Source organism: Halteromyces radiatus (assembly GCF_025201355.1).
Source record: "Halteromyces radiatus strain CBS 162.75 chromosome Unknown BX664scaffold_2, whole genome shotgun sequence".
Lineage (NCBI taxonomy): Eukaryota > Fungi > Mucoromycota > Mucoromycetes > Mucorales > Cunninghamellaceae > Halteromyces > Halteromyces radiatus.
The window spans coordinates 1,878,703-1,899,696 of NW_026251688.1; the positions used below are offsets into that span (position 1 = coordinate 1,878,703).

Below are 20,994 nucleotides of genomic sequence, written 5' to 3' on the forward strand. Positions count from 1 at the left end.
AATAGTGGATGCCAAACTCCCCACAACAACAGTATCTTAGTAGTCCAAACCAGTCATCCAATAATCCTTACAAACATGTTACAATATCGGTAGCCCCTGATCAAGATGACTCGTCAAGTTCCACATTTATGAACTTTGCTACAAAGCCCGTTCATTCATCTAATTCAACTTCTCTAGAACGATCCTATACCCAACGCAATCCACCTGTGAATGTACAAGATTTTAGAAATGCATTTGAACATGCCGTTCCTTTACCTCCAAAACAAGACAATATAGAACAAGAACTTAGACCTTTTACTCAAACTTCAGTTTCCAAACAGACCACATCGCAATCTCAACAATCATTCGAACCTTCTATATATGACAGCAACTTTGACGATATGGATTATTCTGATACTGCCAAACTTACAGATAACGCTGCTGCCATTACACGCGATGACCAGCTCAATTCATCTTTGACACCTATGCCTCCACCATCTTTACCGTCGACAACAACAGCAACCGCAACGACAACACAAATTCGACGTAGTTACCAACCTGCAGCCATAGAGCAACATACTAATCAAAATATAGGACGATTATCTTTGGGTAAACTACTTTCTGATTATGGTGCTACTTTTTCCCTTCAGTTACGCAATATGTCAAAACGCATTATCAACTTGGAAAATGTTAGTGATACCCTCCTTTTACCAACACCTATCAATATTCAGGAAAACAACACAATCAACAATAACAAAGGAACAACTAGCGACGTCAAACATGGCGATATTGATGGCAACAACTCGGTATTACCTACAAAATATCAACAACAATCCGTATCTCATAATGAAGATGATTATCATGATGACTACTATGCTATCACCAGTAATGATTATTTGGCAGCTATTGACAACAATCATTCACCATATCACAATGACTTTGAGGAAAATATACCCATGACATCAACTCGTAATTTTCAAACTAAACAATCAACTTCGACCTCAACTATTACCACTAGCAACAGCTTCAACAGTAACAACAACAGAAATAGAATGGGACTATCTGGCAAAAGTTGTTGGTTATTTGGTCCTGATAATTCATTTCGAAATTATATTGCCAAAATACTATTATGGAAGTAAGTTAATTTTCCAGGAAAGAAAAAAAAAAAAAAAGAGGAAAGATACAAACTCACTGCCCCCCTTTTTTTTTCTTTCGTCAACGTTTAATAGATGGACAGAAACTATATTGATGATGGTTGTGATTCTACATGGATGCGTGCTTTTAGCTGCTGGGTGGGACAACGGCCCTAATCCTGAACCTCAGACGTCTTGGGGTACAAGTTGGGATCAATATGTGATATTGAGTATATTTTGCATATACACGTATGTAAAAAACAAAAAAAAAAAAATAACAAAGATAGATAACATACGGAAGTTACTCGTTCTAATCTCTCTCTCTCTCTCTCTCTCTCTCTCTTCTCTCTCTCTCTCTGGTAGTGTTTATTTGCTACTACGAGTGGTTGTTTTTGGATTCATCTTCAATAATCAAACATCACAGATACAACGTTTCAAACCCTTTTTACGGCATAGTTGGAATAGAGTGGATTTTATATCAGTGGTATCATATTGGATTCATTTCGGACTGATTATCAGTAATCAAGAAATTATCGATGAAACAAGAAGGATTACTGTGTTCAAAATGATGTCGGCTATCATTCTCATGCGTCTGTTGAATATTAGTAAGGGCAATGCGGTGATTCTCCATAGTTTGAAAAAGGCGGCTCCTCTCTTGGTGAATGTTTCATTCTTTGTACTCTTCTTTTTTATTATCTTTGCGTAAGTCGATATATATATATATATAGAATATTAGGAAGATATTTTTTATTTTTTATTTTTTTTTCTTACTATTTTTTATTTCTTTTTATTATTTTGATCCGTTTACTTATTTCATGATATATATAGTGTTATTGGCGTTCAATCATTTAAAGGATCTTTTTTACGGCACTGCGTTTGGACAGGTAACGATCAAGGGACTATATATTATTTATTTTAGAACGATTTCTAATGTTACTAGCATAGATCCAACAAATAGTACTAATACTCAAGAATTACAACAATTCTGTGGTGGCTATATAGAAAACGGAGTACGACAACCTTATATTAAATTAGATGGAACTCAAGCTTCGTGGGATAAAGGCTTCTTATGTGATAATGGACTTGTATGTCGTGTAAGTTATCCATCAAAGTTATCTTTTTCAATGAAATATCAAGGATGATGTTTTAACAATATATTATATTCTATAGGAAACAGAAAATCCTTTTGGCAACACTTTTAGCATGGATAATGTCTTTTCATCAATGTTAATGGTTTTGGTCATTACTGGAAGTAAGTATATACATGCATAAAATTAGGATATTGAGTGACTAACTTGATTACTTTTTAGAACAATCATGGACAGATCGAATGTATGATATGATGGATGCCGAATACTTTGTTGCCTGTCTCTACTTTATTGTTATTGTTATTGTCATGAACTTTTGGCTGCTTAACTTATTTGTCGCTGTTATCAATGAAATGTTTGCCAAGGTTCGTGAAGATTCTCAACACTCTGCTTTTACAACATCAAAGTAAGTAATTGTTATATATATATTAAAAGGTGAAAAATTAACTTTTTTGGGTTGAATTGTAGAGCTAGTACTGTTTTGGCCGACGTTGAAGGAGGATGGTCTTTTAGTAATGAAAATATCGCTAGAACAATACGAAGATCGCTGCTTTTTGAATGGGTGGCAGCAACAAGACCGTTATGGATACTCCTTGTGGTTGCTGATTTAGTCGTAATGGCTATCAAAAACAATAATATGACAGAGAAACAAGTGACAAAATTGAGTATGTAAAAAAAAAAAAAAAAAAAAAAAAAAAAAAAAAAAAAAAAAAAAAAAAAAAAAAAAAAAAAAAAAAAAAAAAAAAAAAAAAGAGTATCACATTAAATAATTTTGATCTTATTACTAATGCTTGATATTCTTGATATTTTTATTTATAGATTCTGTGGAATATGGATTCAGCTTGGCTTTTATGGTTGAAATATTCTTACGGTTCATTTCAGAACGACAACAACTCCGGATATTCTTCAAGGACAAGGCAAATAGAGCGGATATGATCATTAGTATTATGTCCTGTATCATTTGGATCCCTTCCATTAGAAACAATCCTGTAGCATTTGCTTGGCTCAGCGGTTTCCCAATCATGCGAATCTATCGAGTCCTGGTCGCTATACCTAGATTACGACGGTTGATTGTAAGTAAGATAAATTATTCAAGATTTCTCTTTGGATTTACTTATATATATATATATTTTGAAATGAGTAGGCTCGTGTACTTGGTAGCGTGTATGGTTTTATCAATTTGATCTTCTTCATCATTTTGTCTACTTTGATTTGTGCCATTATTGTAAATTTATCATAAAAAGATATGATGGCATCTCGTACTAATTTATTTATTTTTTGTTTTACTATAGGCTTTTCAATTACTTGAAGGTGAGCTGAATGAAGCTGATGATGAAATGCGATTTTTCTCTGTTTACAATTCCTTTGTGGCCCTTAATCAGGTAAGCAATTAACTTATTATCTCCCATCGTGTACAATACTCATCAGACCTTTATTTGTCATTACATATTGTATAGCTCTTCTCTGGTGAAAATTGGACAACAGTTCTGTACAACGCTATGCAATATGGTCGTCCATCTGGAAATGCTGCTGTAAATGCTCTATTTTTATCTATCTGGTTTGCTTTCTCCAACTGTAAGTCATTTAAGAAGAAGAAGAAAAAAAAAAGGAAGGTCATTTTGACATTTATACTTATACTATTTATTTATTTATTGATACATGATCGATGATAGTCATTATGGTCAACATGTTCATTGCAATTTTGATGGAAAATTTCGAAACAGCCGAAGAAGAAAAGCGACAAAGACAAATTCAGCGTTATGCGGAAATACACGATTCTTTTGATGACAATGCGGAAGCGATTATTAGTAGATGGAATATTTATCGATACCTACGAGCGAATCCTAAAAATGTGGCGGTGAAGAACATACCAGCAAACCTTACATTAGCTTTAGAAAAGAATGACCTCAAAGACTTTATGACTACTACCGTTGATCTTGAAAATTCGACACAAAACGACAAGAAATTAAAATGGTATGGTGGCGGACCGCGGCATCGACAGCAAATATCAACAGATTCAAACAAGTCTTCTTTTCGATCATTTTGGAACTACATAGGTGATCACATCTCTCAAATCAAGCACCAACCCACACACAACACCTCAGGAAAAAGTATGCAATTTGATGGACAGACAACTTTTGATCAACTTCAGACATTTTATGATATCAATCGGAATCAAGATGAAAATGCTGTTAATAGTTTACGATATGCTTTGGCACCATCTCTACGGGTCAATATTGCAGCGTCAGTCGAAGAATCTAGCCTTCATGATTTGGAAGAACGACGTGCCATGCAACGGGATTTTCTTCGTGCTCATCCATCTTATGACAAATCTTTGTTTATATTCTCTCCTCGACATCGTATTCGTTATTGGTGTCAGTTATTGGTATCTCCTAGTCATGGTGAACGAACATTTGGTACCCCTCCTTCTCGGTGGCTCAAGTTAATGTTTTTGTCTCTTGTCATTACATGTGTCATCACCAACGTTATCTTGACAATCTACAATTCACCTGTCTATCAATTTGAACACCGTGATGACCTCTCAAGTTTACGACCTTTGATCTATGCTGATTGGGCTTTTACTATAGTGTTTACATTGGAATTCTTAGTCAAAGTGATCGCTGATGGATTTATCATGACTCCCAATGCTTACATTATGAATGGTTGGAATGTATTGGATCTTTTTGTACTGGTCACTCTGTACATGTCGAACTTTGGTCGGTTTGCTTCTTCAACAGGATTGGAACGTGGATTCCGGGCATTCAAGGCGTTACGTGCTCTTCGATTGATCAATCTCCTCAAACCTGCCAAGGATATGTTTACAGTGATCTTGATTCAAGGTCTTCCATTGATGTTGGATGCTGGTGCTCTAGGGTTATTTTTAATTGTACCTTTTGCTCTCTATGGAAAGAATATATTTATGGGACTCTTCTACACTTGTAACGATGACAGTGTCCTGAATAAGGTTGGATGTATTAACGAAGCGATGCTTGGAACGGATGCGCCAGTTTATGAAGGGACAACGATATTGAAACCTCTTGTGTGGTCCAATCCTTATGTGTACAGTTTTGATGATTTTTGGTCATCTCTCTTGATTTTATTTGAAATTGCCAGTGGTGAAGGATGGGTGGATGTAATGGAAACAAGTATGTCTATTGCCGGCAAGGATTTGACGCAACAACAAGATGCTAGTCAGCTTTATGCGATCTTTTTCATGGTATACAACCTGGCTGGTTCTGTTTTTGTGATTTCTTTATTCTTGGGTATTATTCTGGAAAACTTTGCCAAACGAAACGGAAGTGCTTACTTGACTGCTGAACAAAGAAGATGGTTGGACTTGAAAAAGCTTCTGAGTCAAATTAGACCTGCCAAGAGACCGAAACAAATCCCTGTGAATGTTATTAGGAAAAAATGCTTTGATCTGGTGGTGGATAAAAGGGGACGCTTTTACAAATGGATGACCGCCGTGATTGTTCTCAACATTTTGGTATTATGTACTGATACTATTCGAGATGATTCATTGCCTGTATTGAAACTGGTCAAAGGTAAAGATGAGTGAAAATAAGAATTTTTTTTTGTCTTCTAAACCATTCTCTCTTTTTTTTTTTTTTTTTTTTTTTTTTTTTAATAATATATATAGAATATGTTTATCTCGTATTCGTATTGATATATTGGTTCGAGGTAATGGTAAAACTGTTAGGTCTAGGTTGGACATCCTTCCGAAGAAACTTGTGGAATCTTTATGATTTGGCTGTAATCATAGGTAGTGCGGTTACTGTGATTTTTAGTCTTGCTTCGAACGATCATCAAGTCAATGTGGAATCCCAAAAATTATTCATGACCGCTCTTTGTTTCAAATTGGTACAAAGAAGTGATGCTTTGAATCAGCTTTTTACAACAATGGCGTAAGTAGATTAAACAGAGCGACCTTTTTTTTTTTTTTTTTAAAAAAAAGTTGTATTGACTCTTTTTTTTTTTTTTTCTTCGCATAGAGCGTCAGCATATCAAATTGCCAACGTATTTGCGGTTTGGTTTGTGGTGTTGACAACATATGCGATCATGTTTATGGAGATTTTTGGACTCACCAAGTATGGAACTCAGGCTACTACTGAGCATGTCAATTTTCGAAGCTATGCAAATACAATGGTGTCCTTGGTACGATATTCTACTGGTGAAGGATGGAATACAGTGATGCATGATTTTACAGTGGAAGCACCCCAATGTCAAGAAGCTGATAATTATCTCGATTCAGATTGTGGTTCTCTTCGATGGTCCTATTTCTTGTTTCTCAGTTTGAATATCATCTCCATGTATATCTTTACTGCTGTCTTTGTTGCCGTTGTCTCGGACAATTTCTCCTATGTATATCAAGTTGCTGCCAATTTCTCTTTAGTCAACAGAGATGAAATCAGAAAATATCCTTTTTGTTTATATATATATGCGTGTGTGTTTAGTGATGATGTGATGAACTTGTACTATTTATCTTTAACCTTTTTTTTTTATATTTCTTTACATATAAGAAATGCTGGGCTGAATTCGATATAGAAAGGACTGGATATATCAAAGTCAAGGATTATATGTCTTTTTGGAGAGTAAGTAGAAAAATGAAATGAAAAACAATGATGATCTATAGGATGTATCAAATTGATTTTTTTTTCTTTGCTTGTTTATATAGAAACTGGATGGAATGTTTGCAATCAATATCTATGATGATGAATTTTCCTATAAGAACCTGGTGAAGGCATGTACTCTTCCTAATCAAGCGGATGATTCTAAGGATGATCGTTATAACACTCGAATTAATCTCAAGAAACTTAATAAAATACTCGAACGATTGGATAGAACAACGATTCATAAACGAAAACATGATATGAATATGATTTATTGGGTAAGAAGGAAAAAAAAAGAAGAAGATAAAAATACTGAATGTTAATGTATGATAATATATAGGAAACTGCAATGACAGAATCAGTACAAGGTGTTTCATTTAATCAAATGCTATTGATGCTTGCTCAAAGAAAATTGATTGTACCTGAAAATGCTTTACTGTAAGTAAAAACAAACTCATCAAATATTATTAGTACTTATTTTTTTTTTCTATAATTTAATTTAGATTGGAAGAACTTTTAGTGAATCGGAAAAAAGAAGAAGCGATTCATACATTGATTAGCATTGATAGAGTGAAAGGATTATTGGAAACCATAGCTTTACGGAAGAAGTTTCTACGACATATGGAATTGAAGAAACAAAAACGTAAGTCTACTATTATTATGTATAAAACTAATGATTCTATTTTTTTTTTTTTTTTTTTTTTACGTATAGTATTGAAGTTTGAAATGGAACAAAAGGAAACAAAACAATTACATATCGTACCTACTACTACTGGATCTCCTATGGCTATTGAATCACCATTGATATCTCCATCTCTGTAAGTTCCCTATTTGGTTATAAATTTGGATGATATAATTTATTCTCTCTTTCTATATATATATTCTTAGTGCTTCTTTGGGATATTTATCTGATGAGAACGAACCAGAAGTTGAATGGAATTCTTTGGCTGGAGCATTAGGACATAATCCAACGGATGATAGACATGAATTATGGCACAGTAAGTTTTGACAATTTTTTTTTTTTTTTTTTTTCTTTGGATAATATAATTTTTACTGACTTGCACTTTCTTTTATATATGATGATTTTTTATTTATTATTTATTATTATGATTATTATTTATTATTACTTATTATTACTTTTTTTATACTCTCCACTATGTATATTCCTTTATTCCCCCCTCAACCTTTCTTTTTTGTGTTATTCCAAATTACACCAATTCCTTAGATCTTTTACAATCAGAAATAAAGTTTGAACAGTAGTTATCTTTTATATGATTGGCCGCCGCTACAAATTTTAGCCAATAAAAATTAAGCCTATGACGAAGAACCATGAGAAAAAAAAAAAAAAAAGAAAAAAAAAAAAAAACAGAAATGGACTTTCCTTGTGTTGTTTTTATTTCTTTTCTTCCTTGATAACTCCCTTCCCCCTTTCCTCCGTTTACTTTTTAATTGATCTCACTTACAAAAGTCTAATTGGTACAGTGGCTTTTGATTCCCACCGTCCCCCCATTTTTCTTTTCTCTTTCTTTTTGTTTTATTGATTCTTTTTGCCTTGTCGTTGTTTTGCTTTCATTCCTTCTACGCTCTCTTCCTCCCTCCGTTCAAGGCAACGAAAACATAGCTTACTATTCTCAACTCGATATCTACTTTTGATGGATTACGCCTCAATTCGGCTGAAAGGATTTATGTAAGTTCACTCTGAATATTTATAACAAAATGGACAGGTACCAATCCTTTTTTTTTTTTTTTTTATATATTCAACCGATATCTTTTGCCGTGAACCATAACGACAATAACGACAATATATTTATTCAACAGTCAAACACATGAAAATTTAAAACATGCAATTGCTGGTGCTGGCGCTGGAGTTGTCTCGTCTATGGTAGTCGTACCTTTAGATGTTGTCAAAACACGGTTACAAAACCAAGGCAAAGCGAAACCTGGTACACTTTTATATCGAGGAACAGTTGGTAAGTTTATCTTATTTTATATATATTAGGATGAATATTCAATTTTTTTTTTTTGGACGAAAAAAAACAAAAAAACAAAAAACTTATTATTGATATTTCGTAGGTACCTTATCGAGGATCTGGAATGAAGAAGGTATTCGTGGGCTTTATCGTGGACTTGGGCCGACTATCTTTGGTTATCTTCCTACATGGGCTATCTATTTTACAGCATATGATTACTGTAAAGCACAATGGAGTAAGGACTTTGGTAGGTAACCAAAATAGGGTTTAAACGGTAAAAACGTTAAATAAGGTGGAACTCAACTATTCGTTTATGTTATATAGATGGAACTGGACATGAATGGTTGGTACATATACTTTCTGCAATGACTGCTGGTGCAACTTCTACATCTTTAACAAATCCATTATGGGTCATTAAGACAAGATTTATGGTAAAATAATTAAGAATAGTGGTTTTTGGATTTGATTCTAATTCTTTTCTTTTTTATTGATAGACACAAAGTGATAAAACACCATATCGCTACAACAATACGATACATGCTTTCCGGACAATTGCAAAAGAGGAAGGTATTCGTGGATTTTATAAAGGGTTGGGTCCATCACTGATTGGCGTTAGTCATGTTGCTGTTCAATTCCCATTATATGAAAAGATGAAATCATGGTTTGGTAAGTTGAAATTAAAAAAAAAAAAAGATGGATAATAATTTTTGATCACGTTTCTTATACTTTTTTTTTTTTTTTTTTTTTTTTTTTTTTTTTTTTAAATAGCTCAAACCGATGCTACTGCTGGCAACACTGGAATTTTATTGGCATCATCTTTATCCAAGATGGCGGCAAGTACAGCAACTTATCCACATGAGGTGAAAGAAAAATAGAATAGAATGATTGAATATATATTGTTACTGACTTTTTTTTTTTTTTTTTTTTTTTAGGTGATCCGTACTCGATTACAAAATCAAACCATCAAACCATTCAAATACAAGGGAATCATTCATGCATTCAAAATCATATTAGAAGAAGAAGGATATCGTGGATTTTATAAGGGAATGCCAACCAACTTATTACGAACTGTACCCTCCTCTGCGTTGACCATTTTGACCTATGAAGTGATTGTTCATCGGCTGGATATATTGAAAAACTCGTAGATAGCTTACCTTCCATCTTTTTTTTTTATATATATTTATTCTTTTTATTTGTAGCTATTATTATCATTCTCTCATTCTTGTTTTTCATTTTATAATTTTATACATACATTTTACACATACACACTTTTATATTCTTATTACCATCTTTACATCATCTGCTTTTATTTTCTCAATGACCATCAGAATAGTTCTTTCATCTCATACCAATTCAATTCCTCCCTGTTCGCCTTTTATTTTTAATCATGCATTGTAAAAAAGAAATATTCACAATACCTCCCCTCCGTAGATTGATTTTATTTTATTAAAATATATGAAAAACTAATTGAAAAAAAATTTTTTTTTTGCTTTTGTAGTAGTTCGTTATACTGTTGAGAAAAAAAGGTTGGGTCAGCATTCAAATCCTACTTTTTTTTTTTTTTTTTTTTTTTAACTTACAACGCAAGCGTTTAACCGTCGCGGATGTTTGTTATCCGGATTATTGATGCAAACGAGAGAACACCGAAGGTCGAGATCCACTTGTGATAAAGTTCATAGCCAGAGAATGGATGTTACGAGCAGCGTTATGATCACGTTGCCATACACGTCCACAACTTGTGCATGATTGGACGGCATGCAATTTAGATTCACCAACTTTTATGTTTTCCAAGGACTTAGTACCACAATTGCTGCAAACTTGACTAGTGAGATATTCGTCGATGTTAGCCACTATCAATCTTCCTTGTTGTTCTGCCTTGCGAAGTAGCTTCCGAAAAATATTTGCAAGACCATGGATTTTCCCTCTGAACATGCGTCTTCCAAATGATCCATCCCCTACACATACGACAGTGGTTATATTGCTTGGTGTTTGACTGAAAGGAAGCTTTTTCCACTTGTTCCTAAAAAAAAAAAAAAAAAAAAGTGTTTGTCTATCTGTCCTCGATCCTACCAAAAAAAAAAAAAAAAAAAAAAAAAAAGACTACTTACAATTTTGATTCCTTTGCTGAAGATGGAGGCTGTTCATCAGATGAGGATGGTGGTAGTTGATCGTCAAAAGAGGATGGCGGTGGTGGACGTCTTCTTTTTCTTCGTGTCGTTCCATCTGTTCTAGTTCGAGCCATGGCAACTGCTTCACTGGGTTGATGATCAGGATCCAGATTGTATTTCTTGCCGCCATTAACGAAGATATTTATCCTTTCGTCTTGTACCTTTTGCTTCCCCATGTAATTGAGGAATCGCAGCCGTTGTATTTCAGTGCCATAGAATTGGACCAATTGGGGTAAAACATCAAGTAATCGTTCAATATACAATTGTATACCTTCCATACTGCTTGTTTTGGGCGACGGCATTGAAGATTCAAGTCGATCGATATTTTGAGATTGTTTCGTTTCACAAATAGTGTTGTTCGTTTTCTTATATCCAGCTTTCACGTAGTACTCTGATGAGGAAAACTTTCGTACCTGGTGTCGTTCGGAAGGATCACTATTGTCGACAGCCACGAAGACTTCAGTAACCGCAGGGTCTACCCCTCATACCTTGCATTCTTGCATATCTTCAATGGTAATATCGTCAATCGAAAGAGAAGGCAATCGGTCTTGATTCACTATTTTTTTTTTTGAAGGGAAAGGAGATTGCATAGCCATCTGTCGTAAAACTGTTTTCGAAAATTCCATGTCTAGTTCAATGAAACAAAACCAGATTAGTACTAGATCATTCTTCTCCTTTTTCTTACCTTTTAAGCTTCCGCAAGTCAAACATATTAAAATTCGGGTGAGGCTGGTTTGGTGGGATCGGTGTAGAAGATGGAGTAGCCAAACGTCCTAGACCAAAATGTTTTAGTATTGTTCCAAGAGATTGATGATCGTGTATATATTTGCGTGTGAGTTTTGGAATGGGTATGATAGTGAATAGTCTTGCTTGCTGCTTTGTCAGATATACTGGTGGTGCAAATCTTCCTTCGCGAATCTCTGTCTGTGCTGTAGTAATGGCGTTTTGTATATGCATAATAGATTCAGCGCTGAAGCCAGCAGGTAATTTCTCTGGAATAAATCGTACACCTTCATTGATAATATTTGTAATAGCGAGTCAACGATGATCGGCGGCGATGGTCTAATCGTGTCCATTCAGGCAATCCAGATAAAAGATGATATGTCCACGTGCGTTTTGCTTCATTCTGAGGTATGGCCGGTAGTTCAGAGTCTATTTGATTCCATTGTTCCATCTTGCGTAAGATATCAAACATGACAGGTAAGAAAAATTTTGGGTAGGAGGAGATTGTTGCAGTCGTAATAGATTTCGCTGAATGTACAGGATTTGGTATTTCAAGGTCCAGTTGTGTCATACCTATACTTCCTACACTTGAGGCTGGAGACGGGATGTCCATTGACTCCGGGAGTGGGTCTGTCGATGAGCTAGCTATAGACGAGCCACGAGATGCTTGTACACTTCGACGTCGAGCTCCTTCCGTAGTAATCAATTCATGTATATTGTTCCATTCGGTACTTGCTTCATCCATGATGGTCAACAGTGATTCATTGAGCTTGTCGTCAATAGCTGGATCGTATTCAATTTCTGGCCAAACTGGAGGGAACTTGTCATCATTGACGGTGGATTGGTAAACAAAGTGAGCAAACTGCATAGCATGATTTTGTGCCAGTTCCTACACACGAGGAAAAAAAAAAAAAGATGAGAAGGAGAAGATTTGTACTGATTTGCCTTTACTGTTCTTGTAGATATACTTACAGGAATCATGCGTCGAAGGCGGCCTTGTAAATATGCTATATAGAATCCATCAAAATTTGCGACAACAATCGAAATGAGATGAGTTGAATAGGTTTGTGCTGTTGAGGATAGAATACCACTGAAAGCAATTGGAGATCGACCAATAGGGGAGGACACCTTTTCACATCGTGCCAGAGGAAATTGCTGGATAAATCGACGAAACACAAAATTGATATTATCACGTGTTGCAGCATCGAAAGTCGACTGATTGGTGAATTTGCCACCTAGTAGTAACTGGAAGATACCATAGAAGAAGCTTGTTGAAAGAAACATGAGAGCAAAGGTAACCCGGCATCAAGACGATATGTGAAGAAATATAATAAAAAGAGATGACCCTTGATCACAAGTTGGCGATTGAAGTCCACAACAGTTTCCACACCTTGAACAAACTGAGTCTTTTCGTCATCGGTCATATCTAGGAGTAAACCATACAGGCCATGTTTGATCGTGTTAGTTCGGAGAGGAGCACCAGAAAGTTCTTCATTCTTGACCTTTTGTCGTTTTTTCTGATCAGGACATAAATTACTTGAGGAGCGTGAATGAGTTTTTGCCAATTCATGACGCCCAGCAGCGATACATGTGGGACACAGTTTGCGATTTGGGTTTTCTAGTTGAAGAGCTTCTTGTCGACCTTGGTTGGCAGTTTGCTTTTCTTTCTTTTCGTCCTTAGACTGGCGTCGTTTGGTAGTATGTTTAGAAATAGCTTTTTTCTGTCGCTTGTTCGCTACCAAATAATGGGAAAATTAGTAAATGATATTAGCTTATTCAGAAAGAGAATTATAAAAAGTAACATACCTGGTTGTTCATCGTCTGTATCAGCATCTTGTTCTTGTTGCAGTAATTTTTGTGGTTTTTGTAGTTTTTTATTTCTGATGAAATTTTGTATGGTACGTGCCATGATAGATATAAAGATAAGAGAGAAAAAAAAAAAAAAAAAAAAAGGACTGAAATTCAGCATGATCTGATCTTGGAAAGGTGACATTTTTTTTTTTTTTTTTGCGGTATTCAAATTTCCGAAGAAAAAAGAGGAATAGAAAAGGAGTTTTGTCTTTTCTGCACACTCCACTGCACTCTTTCTGTATACTAATCATAATGTCTAAACCATCTTTGAAAATCAAACTGAGGTTATCGTCTCCTCTCGATAGCAAAGTATCCACACCGCAATCCTCTTCATCAATATCATCTACATCCAGTTCTCCAAAACAAATGAAATCAGAATCACCGTCCAACGAACCTTTGTCAAAAAGATCAAGGGTACGCTCCAAAAAGACATCAAGGTAAGACAGATGATCTATTTATTTTGGTTTGTTTCATTAATATATTTTTATTTTATTTGCATAGTATATTACAGGGTGCTTCCAGCAATACAATATCAGGTGATACATCTACAACCACCAATCCAGGAGACGACCAAGGTAGAGAAAACAAAGGGAGCGACTATAAAAAAAAAAAAAAAAACTTACTCATACTCTCGCTTTTCTTTTGTCATATAGGTCTACAGAATACTAATGCAAATCGATCTCAAGTATCAAAGTCAAGTCCACGTATTAGGGCCATTTTTACACATAAAGATACTCCTACTCGCAAGTGGCAGAAACGTCCATTGAAATTTTATACCTTAGGTGGCGGGGAAGTACAACTTCCTACTGGCTGTTGGAGATCAGGTAATAAGATCAAAAAAAAAAAAGGACACCTTATTCATTGACAAGTCATTGTATATCTTTAGATGAAGATATGAAACTCAACAAACGAACAACAGAACCAACTAGTGTAGCCGACATTGATCAACTATTTGCAGTGGAAAAGGATTTTCGACCATTCTTATGTACTCATGTTGGCTGTTCAAAATCTTTCACCTCATTCGATCTACTTCAAACTCACGAAACAAATATGCATGGGATCAAGAAAATGGTATGTGGTATAGATGGTTGTTCGAAAGGTTTTGCTACTTCTGGTCAATTGACGAAACATCGAAAAATGGTCCATTTCCGAGCTGCTCGCAAGGCCAAAAAACTCGCTGAAGCCGAAGCTGCTGCCTCAGCTGCTGCTGCTGATTCTGCCAACACTACTGCTAATGGTGATAATGCTGATACTCCCATGACTACCTCCTCTACTCAAGCAATGGATGAAGATTTTTCTTGACTCTACTCTTTTTGATCACTTATCTAATATTTGTTTCCTGTTCTCCTTTTTTATATACATTAGTCTCCCTGTCCCTTCCGTTCTCTTTGATTCAATCTCATAAAATAATAATAAAAAAAAAAACAATCAAAATAATTCAATTGTTTTATTGTAGATGGCAAATGTATATTTTAAATAAAAGTAAACTATCTATCCAGCTTTTTGTTTCTTGTATTTCGTCAAGATATTCCCATCAGTTTCCATTCCACTGTTGACATGGACCAATCGTCGTTTTCGTTCTTCATCATGAGCCCTTCGCGTCCTACCAAAACCAAGATATATATATATATATATTAATAATAATTCAATCATCATCCCTCCTGTTTATGATATCTCACTTACTTTTCTTTTTCTGACATAAGATTTCGAATTTCAGGGTAAGTTGGAAGCATCGCAGGGTCTTGTGCTGATATGTGGGGAGAAGGATGAGTAAGTTCATGATCACTATGATTATCGTTTTGCTTTATTATTATTATTATTATTATTATTACCTCTAGGTGGTTCTCTAAAGTATGGATGTTGTAATGCCTGTCTAACAGTGAGTCGTGATCTAGGATTATAAGTAAGTAAACCTGCCAGCAGGCTGATGGATTGATCCGATATTCGTGGGAATACCAACTTGAGAGTATTCTTGTCTTGTTTTGGTAACATAAGGGCTTTTCCTAAAGGCAATTGAGTGAAACCAGGCCAGATATGATCATTTGGTGTACCAAGTAATTTGACAATCAGGTTCAATTGAGATTGTTCAGTGTTACCAGGTAACAAAGGTCGATGCTGTAGTAATTCCCCCATGATGCAACCTGCCGACCTAGGTATAAGGAAAAAAAAAGAAAAACAAAAAGATCAATACTATTCTTTTTTTTTTTTTTTTTTTTTTTTTATCATTTCTGTCTATACCATAAATCTACAGCAGTTGTATAATTGGCATCTCCATATAGTAACTCTGGTGATCGATACCATAAAGTTACAACATTGGGAGTCATAGGTTTTCCAGGTAAACTAAGAGTCCGTGCCAGTCCAAAATCAGCTAGTATTGTATATAAAAATTAGATTTGACAACCATATAAATCAAGTTGATTGTGAGTAGTTTACCTATTTTGAGTAAGCCAGTTGATGTGAGTAGTAAATTTGACATTTTCAGATCCCTATAAGGTAGATATTTAAAAAGTCGATGGTGAATTGTATTTCAAAACATAGAATATACTTACCGATGAATAATAGAATGACTATGACAATATTCCAATCCTTTCAAGAGTTGAGTCATGAGACACTTGACTAAATTTGTGAGAATATATGTCAATATTGTATGTATATCCATTTTTTTTTTTTTTTTTTTTTTTTTTTTTTTTTTTTTTTTTTTTTTTTTTTTTTTTTTTTTTTTACCTTCGGAAAGTGTATATGGTGTTGAGATCATGTCAAGTAGAGTACCAAGATCTTGTTCACAGTATTCCATTACCAGAAAGATAGAGTCCAGCTTAGGTCCTACTGCAACATCCGAGACATTGACAATATTTGGATGCTTCATTCGTTTTAATATACTGATTTCCCGTAGACTAGATATAGGCATTCCATCCGTTTCCCTTTCCATGCGTATTTTCTTCAGTGCCACCACACTACCAGACTTTGTGTCCTTCACACGACTAAAAAAAAAAAAACAAAGCAGACAAAAGACAAACAGACAAACAAAAAGTAAGAAAAATGAGAGTTATATTTATTCATTCCAATTCTTCTAGCTGTTCTTTTAACTTACTAGACTACACCATAGGTACCTTCCCCAACACGATTCAGCTTCTCAAAGTCTTCCACATCACGACAATCACCATAGAAAGCAGTATCTGGACAATATACTTTCTTCTTTCTAACAGTTGTCAATGTAGTATGTGAATCATCATAATTGGCAGTATTATCTGTCATGAATATAAAAAGTAAAGAATAAAAAAAAAGTGTGCTTGAAGGTGATCAATAGTAACAAGACGAAAGAGAAAGAGAAAAAAAAAAATAATTAAAATAAAAATGAAAAATAGTTTTTTCAAGTTTTGCCAAAAGTCAGCTGCGGGAGATCAAACATCACAAAGCATATAAAGATCATAACAATCAATTGTTTTATATACTATGTTTTATTTGTACATTTTGGAATGATAATAATAATAATAATAATAAAAACAATAACAGATCTAATCAGAAGAATAATCCACCACATACGCAACGTCGTGTCAAACTATGGAACCAAGACGAGAAGGATGTAGGATCCAAAGTATCAGACATCGTAGGAAGGTATAGTTGTCGACATCTAATAAAATAATACCAATTCAGTAAACCAAATTCCAATTCTTTTATTATTATCATTATTATTACCTGATACAACTTTGTAAGCCCCCACTAGTATTGCTAATACGTTTCTTGCGAATAACATCAATTGGGTAATCCTTATGAGTTTCCAAATAAATAGCAGGTACGGCGCATTTGCTTCGATATTCTCCAGTGACCTTCTTCAGTTCATCCATGATTTCCCCAGATGGTAATTTCGATGAGATCAGGATGGACCACCTACTAGACTTGTTGTTTCTAACTGCTTCTTCGAGATCTTTGATGTTATCCAATGCCTGAAGAAAGGAAATGACATCGTTGATAGGTACAGGTTCACTGGTAAGTGTTGTTGATATATGTCGTAATAAAAGTGACTTGGTTTCTACCATATGTTGTAGTTCATATTTAGATGTTGTAGCATACTGAATAAACTGTTGGATCATCAACAAGATCTTGATAAGTGATATTCGAGATTCCTTGTGTACTAGTAAGACAGCATGTGTTTGCTTTGATGATAAATCTTTGTTTCCTGGATTATGAAAAAAAAAAAAAAGATATTAGATCTGATATTCCTTTCTACTTCTATAGATTTTTTTTTCCATTACCAGAAGTTTTGGGATGCCGGCTGTTAAAAAGTATATTCCATTCCTGTAAAGTCCATCGTACATAATCTAATGTCCAAGTTGATAGAGATACTAACGACCATAAACTATCTAATATATCAATATAAAACAAGAAGGATTGAGTTTTCTTAGAAATAGTAAATATATATATATATATTACCTGGATTAAAAGAGAGAAATTTGGAGCTTTTATTGTTGAAATCTATAATAAAGATTCATTCGATTAGTCTCTAAAAGATGATTTATCTTCTATCATTATTTTATTCTTACCTAAAACCTCATTCATATCATCTAGATCGGATGTACAGCTTCCCATAAAACATTCAAGAATAATAGGCAATTGGATAGCTTTGGTCAAATTTATGAATTGCATTCGTTTACCAGAAAGATATCTATAAGGAAGCGAGACGTAAAATTGGTTAGAAGACAAGTACTAAGAATGTAATGAGAATCCAAACATTACCGGTAAGTACCAATCGCAAGTCCATATGCTGGTCTTGTTCGTGCAAGTGTCCATTCTTCAATATCGTTTCGTTTGATAATATTAGATTCTGGTGTTGCTTGTAAAATGTTCAAATCTTGTTGATAGAAGAAGGATTCATATGCCAACAAAACATTCTCCAAGATTTGATCCGATATATCTAAAATATAATCCAATCGTAAAAAAAAAAAAAAAAAAGAAAGTTCCACGAACCCATGTCAACGTCCTCTTCCTTTTTTTATTTTTACTTTATGATAATCTTTTTGTACCTTCGTATCCTGGCAGTTGTCCAATTCGAATGACTTCAGATATCAAATCAAGATTATCCGTTTGATTAAGTAGACTAAGTTTCATCTGCTGTTCAAGTGATTTGATAGTACCTATCAAAGAACCAATCAGTAAAATAAGTAAAAACAAAAACCCATCCTTATTTTTCTTCTTCTTCGTACCCCCTTCATTATCCTCTGTAACTGTATCCATGGTAATTCTTGCTGAGCCAATACGACCCGATGAAAGAATATGAAGAAGATGGGTCTCACAGGGAGAGAAACAAATACCAAAAACAGGATCTACACAAAGTATCATCAGGTTAGTAATTGCACTTGTCTCTGTCTTCCATTTTCAAAAGGACTTTACCGAAAAATTCGTCTTCATACATATGAGATCCAACCACTTGCCAAAAGTTGGAAGAAAGTGAAGTTGTTTGGTTATCATTTGAATATCGCGCAAGATGAAAATCAGATCTAATGTGAAAAACAGAAATTGGTAACTCTACTATACATACACACACACACACACACACACACATATATATATATATATATATATATAGTTTGCATTATTACCTATTTTTTTGAAGTTCCATATGAATGCTGCCATCAGAAAGTCCCAAAGCTAATTCTCCTGATCTACTACAAGATATAGATGTAACGAATCGGTCACCCAAAGCGAATCCAGAGACATATTTCAATTCCTAAGAAAAGTATGGAATGGAGGTGAGTTCATCCGGTGGAAAAAGGTATTCTTGTTAATATATATATGTATATCTGGACTTACTATTTGTTCTCTTCGTATAACATTATCACTGTATGTGTTTCCATCAAAATAGTTTCCACCTATTTGTTGTGTGATGTGTCCCAAAGTCCATTTTCCATAATATCCCGAATACTGCTTTGTTGATACTAAAAAAGAAAAAAAAAAAGGAAGAAAGAGTTAATATCCATCTGATTTATCAATTATTTTCAACTATTACTTACCATCTTGTTCACCGAAACATACATGTAACATAACCTCATCGGAAGAATGTGATAATTTGATTTGAGTGATGGCCATTTCAGGATTTGAAATAGATTCTAAATAAGGATCAGGTACTGAATTGAATCGTAAATTTGCTGTTGACTGACAAAAGATAGCACCATTTTCGGATTTGCAAGGAAACTGAATGGATATTTTGTACAAATAGATCGTTTTTGGTACACACTCTGAATAATAGGATGCCAAATATATATCTCCACCTAAAATAAAAATAGGGTTAAATAATCAGACAAAGAAAAGGTGATGATTACCTTTTCCTAAAACCAACGACGCGTGTGACATTCTTTGCCAATCATCCAAACCAGCAAGTGCCATACCATAACAACCAGTATCTGCACGACTTGTATCTCGATGTCCCGTTTTTGGTAATGTTGTTGAGAAGGTAGAAAAGATAGAGCCATTCCGTTGATAGTGCACACTGATTTCGCCATGAACTGTGACCGCAATGAAAGCAAGATAACCAAATGGATTCCTTGGTCCAAATACATTTTCCCTGACAAACTCGCAACGATCATCATTTCTATAAGGAGCATACTATAAGAAAATAAAAAAAAAAAAAAAAAGAATCATTAGTTTTCAATTTATTTTGAATATTTTTATTTTACTTCTCGATCTGCATTCAGCCAAAGTATTGCGGCCACAGGTTGGCGTAGATCCACTTCATATGTTAAAGACCAACTATCTACCGAGTTCTTTTAGAAAAAAAAAAAAGAAAAGAAAAAAAGAAAGAAAGAGAGAAATGAGTCAATAAAAAAAAAAAAGAACAAAAGAATCAATAATATTATAACATACTTCTATATTCCACAATGCCAACTTTCCTGTTTCGTCAACTGACGCGAGTGTCGTTCCTTTTTGATTCCAGTTGAGATGAGTAATGGTATGTTCTTTATGATAGTTTTCCGCCATTCGAATAGGTACTTTTTTGATGTTATATGTCAATGACGAAGATAATGCTGAATTGTTGAGAGTATATAGGTCACCAGATAAACAATGGATACTGGAAGGAATGGGTCGAGGAGGCGCTGCTACAACGACACCTTGTGAAGAGTTAGTAAGACAGAGTGGCGATTGACGATGAACTATACTAGAAAATAAATACGATAATGGGTATCTAGTATTATTCTTCAATGAAGAACCCAATCGACGTTTCTTATTTTCATTTGTATTGTCCACCTTTCTTTTCATGGAATAAAATATATAAAGAAACAAAGAAAGAAGGAAAAAAAAAAGAAGAAGAAGAATAAAGGAAAAGTGTAAAAGAAAGAAAAAAAAAAAAGGGCAGCAGGAGTTGAACACTTTGTAATGGAGTCACAGCTGCCGCCGATCGGAAACAGAACACCCAAAAAAGGAATGTATTTTTTTTTTTTGGTTGCCCCGCTAGGCTTTTTTTTCATTCTTTTTCTTTT

General features: G+C 34.4%; 6 protein-coding genes across 6 annotated transcripts; 3 read left to right on the forward strand and 3 right to left on the reverse strand.

Annotated features, from left to right (window-relative positions):
* Positions 1-8: 8 nt before the first annotated feature.
* Positions 9-8,095, forward strand: BX664DRAFT_292042 (Ion transport protein-domain-containing protein; the record flags this gene model as incomplete). Its single annotated transcript, XM_051541974.1, has 23 exons — positions 9-785; positions 924-1,114; positions 1,209-1,361; positions 1,476-1,814; positions 1,941-1,996; positions 2,058-2,206; positions 2,283-2,364; positions 2,423-2,606; positions 2,669-2,865; positions 3,020-3,273; positions 3,345-3,425; positions 3,493-3,582; positions 3,658-3,775; positions 3,874-5,745; positions 5,841-6,105; positions 6,193-6,646; positions 6,721-6,792; positions 6,876-7,088; positions 7,151-7,248; positions 7,314-7,453; positions 7,523-7,628; positions 7,699-7,808; positions 8,036-8,095. The coding sequence occupies 23 exons, from the start codon at positions 9-11 to the stop codon at positions 8,068-8,070; spliced, it is 6,036 nt and encodes a 2,011-aa protein (XP_051403092.1). The 3' UTR covers positions 8,071-8,095.
* Positions 8,096-8,209: 114 nt separating this feature from the next.
* Positions 8,210-10,421, forward strand: BX664DRAFT_325049 (mitochondrial carrier domain-containing protein). The gene is made up of 8 exons (XM_051543943.1): positions 8,210-8,497; positions 8,629-8,780; positions 8,884-9,027; positions 9,105-9,211; positions 9,275-9,446; positions 9,549-9,640; positions 9,713-10,290; positions 10,361-10,421. Exons 1-7 carry the CDS (start codon positions 8,463-8,465, stop codon positions 9,923-9,925), a joined length of 915 nt encoding a protein of 304 aa, XP_051403093.1. The 5' UTR covers positions 8,210-8,462; the 3' UTR covers positions 9,926-10,290; positions 10,361-10,421.
* Positions 10,422-11,605: 1,184 nt separating this feature from the next.
* On the reverse strand, positions 11,606-13,122 carry BX664DRAFT_67952 (uncharacterized protein). The gene is made up of 2 exons (XM_051549692.1): positions 12,644-13,122; positions 11,606-12,560 (listed from the first exon to the last, which is right to left on the reverse strand). The coding sequence occupies exons 1-2, from the start codon at positions 12,953-12,955 to the stop codon at positions 11,961-11,963; spliced, it is 912 nt and encodes a 303-aa protein (XP_051403094.1). The 5' UTR covers positions 12,956-13,122; the 3' UTR covers positions 11,606-11,960.
* A 613-nt stretch (positions 13,123-13,735) lies between these two features.
* On the forward strand, positions 13,736-14,948 carry BX664DRAFT_325059 (uncharacterized protein). The gene is made up of 4 exons (XM_051543944.1): positions 13,736-13,959; positions 14,024-14,097; positions 14,176-14,346; positions 14,409-14,948. The coding sequence occupies exons 1-4, from the start codon at positions 13,775-13,777 to the stop codon at positions 14,822-14,824; spliced, it is 846 nt and encodes a 281-aa protein (XP_051403095.1). The 5' UTR covers positions 13,736-13,774; the 3' UTR covers positions 14,825-14,948.
* BX664DRAFT_325063 (kinase-like domain-containing protein) lies at positions 14,933-16,920 on the reverse strand. Its single transcript, XM_051543945.1, has 7 exons — positions 16,614-16,920; positions 16,247-16,503; positions 16,072-16,138; positions 15,956-16,008; positions 15,761-15,890; positions 15,355-15,671; positions 14,933-15,269 (listed from the first exon to the last, which is right to left on the reverse strand). Exons 1-7 carry the CDS (start codon positions 16,775-16,777, stop codon positions 15,202-15,204), a joined length of 1,056 nt encoding a protein of 351 aa, XP_051403096.1. The 5' UTR covers positions 16,778-16,920; the 3' UTR covers positions 14,933-15,201.
* A 77-nt stretch (positions 16,921-16,997) lies between these two features.
* BX664DRAFT_275230 (uncharacterized protein) lies at positions 16,998-20,815 on the reverse strand. The gene is made up of 15 exons (XM_051541269.1): positions 20,381-20,815; positions 20,194-20,280; positions 19,840-20,122; positions 19,531-19,788; positions 19,331-19,455; positions 19,120-19,247; positions 18,911-19,017; positions 18,724-18,843; positions 18,544-18,654; positions 18,257-18,434; positions 18,064-18,185; positions 17,954-17,995; positions 17,776-17,883; positions 17,219-17,699; positions 16,998-17,153 (listed from the first exon to the last, which is right to left on the reverse strand). The coding sequence occupies exons 1-15, from the start codon at positions 20,771-20,773 to the stop codon at positions 17,042-17,044; spliced, it is 2,655 nt and encodes an 884-aa protein (XP_051403097.1). The 5' UTR covers positions 20,774-20,815; the 3' UTR covers positions 16,998-17,041.
* Positions 20,816-20,994: the final 179 nt, after the last annotated feature.